The sequence below is a fragment of the Meleagris gallopavo genome, chromosome 10 (genome assembly GCF_000146605.3).
Source record: "Meleagris gallopavo isolate NT-WF06-2002-E0010 breed Aviagen turkey brand Nicholas breeding stock chromosome 10, Turkey_5.1, whole genome shotgun sequence".
NCBI lineage: Eukaryota > Metazoa > Chordata > Aves > Galliformes > Phasianidae > Meleagris > Meleagris gallopavo.
Window position 1 is genome coordinate 26938761 of NC_015020.2, and position 839 is coordinate 26939599.

At 71.9% G+C, this 839-nt stretch overlaps 1 protein-coding gene across 1 annotated transcript in view; it reads left to right on the plus strand.

The window, feature by feature from the left end:
- LOC104912509 overlaps positions 1–839 on the plus strand; it is a 2202-nt gene that overhangs the window by 163 nt on the left and 1200 nt on the right. Inside the window, exons 2-3 of the mRNA XM_019618414.2 lie at positions 7–97; positions 318–835. Of these exons, the coding sequence (XP_019473959.2) occupies positions 7–97; positions 318–835 (609 nt within the window). The remainder of the gene's footprint in view (positions 1–6; positions 98–317; positions 836–839) is intronic.

Here is an 839-nt window from a genome sequence, read left to right on the forward strand (position 1 = left end):
CGCCAGGGCGGCGGCCGTGGACGAGAGCGCGCTGCCCTCCATCTCCACCTTCACCAACCTGCTGCCGCTGGAGGAGCGGCCCGCCGACATGCTGCACGTAAGCGGCGGGCGCTGGGGACGAAGTGCCGAGGGGGTGTTGGGGTCGGGGGTGCTGGGTCCGGTGCTCGGTCCCTTCGCCGTCGGAGGGCGCTGCTGGAGCTGTGCCGGAGCGGTTCGGAGCCGTCGGGTGGGTTGGGAGAGCCGCCGCCCCGAGCAGGGGGTACGGGTGGGGGGAGCTGTGCCCCGCTGTCCCGTTCCTGACGCCGCTGTTCCCGCAGAGGATGCTGCAACAGGACGGCCCCGCCGCTGCCGTCAAGCGAGAGGAGGACGACTTGGGTAAATTCGTGGATTTGGACTTCATCCTGGCGCACACCAGCAGCGGCGGGCAGGGACCGCCCGGCCCCAATTACCCTTTGCCTGAGACCCCCGAGAGCTGCGGCACCACGTACGACAGCGACGGCTCCTATCCCACGCCGGGCAAGTTCCCGGCGCCGTACCCCGACGGCCAGAGCCACAGCTACGTGGCCGAGCTTCTCACCCCGGACCTGCCCGCGCACTGCGACCTGCAGCGGAGGGAGTACACGGAGCTGCGGGTGCCCGGCGGCCCCCACCACCCGCACCACCACCACTCGGCCCTGCACCCGGCCCTGTCCCGCCCGCTGCCCCTGGACCCGTCGCAGCCTTTCGGGCATCGCATCAAGAAGGAGCAGCCGGAGGAGCGCGCCTGCATGCTGGGGGTGCCTGGCGGCGAGTACCTGGGACCGGGAGGTGGTGAACACAAGCCCCCCCGCATGGCGCCG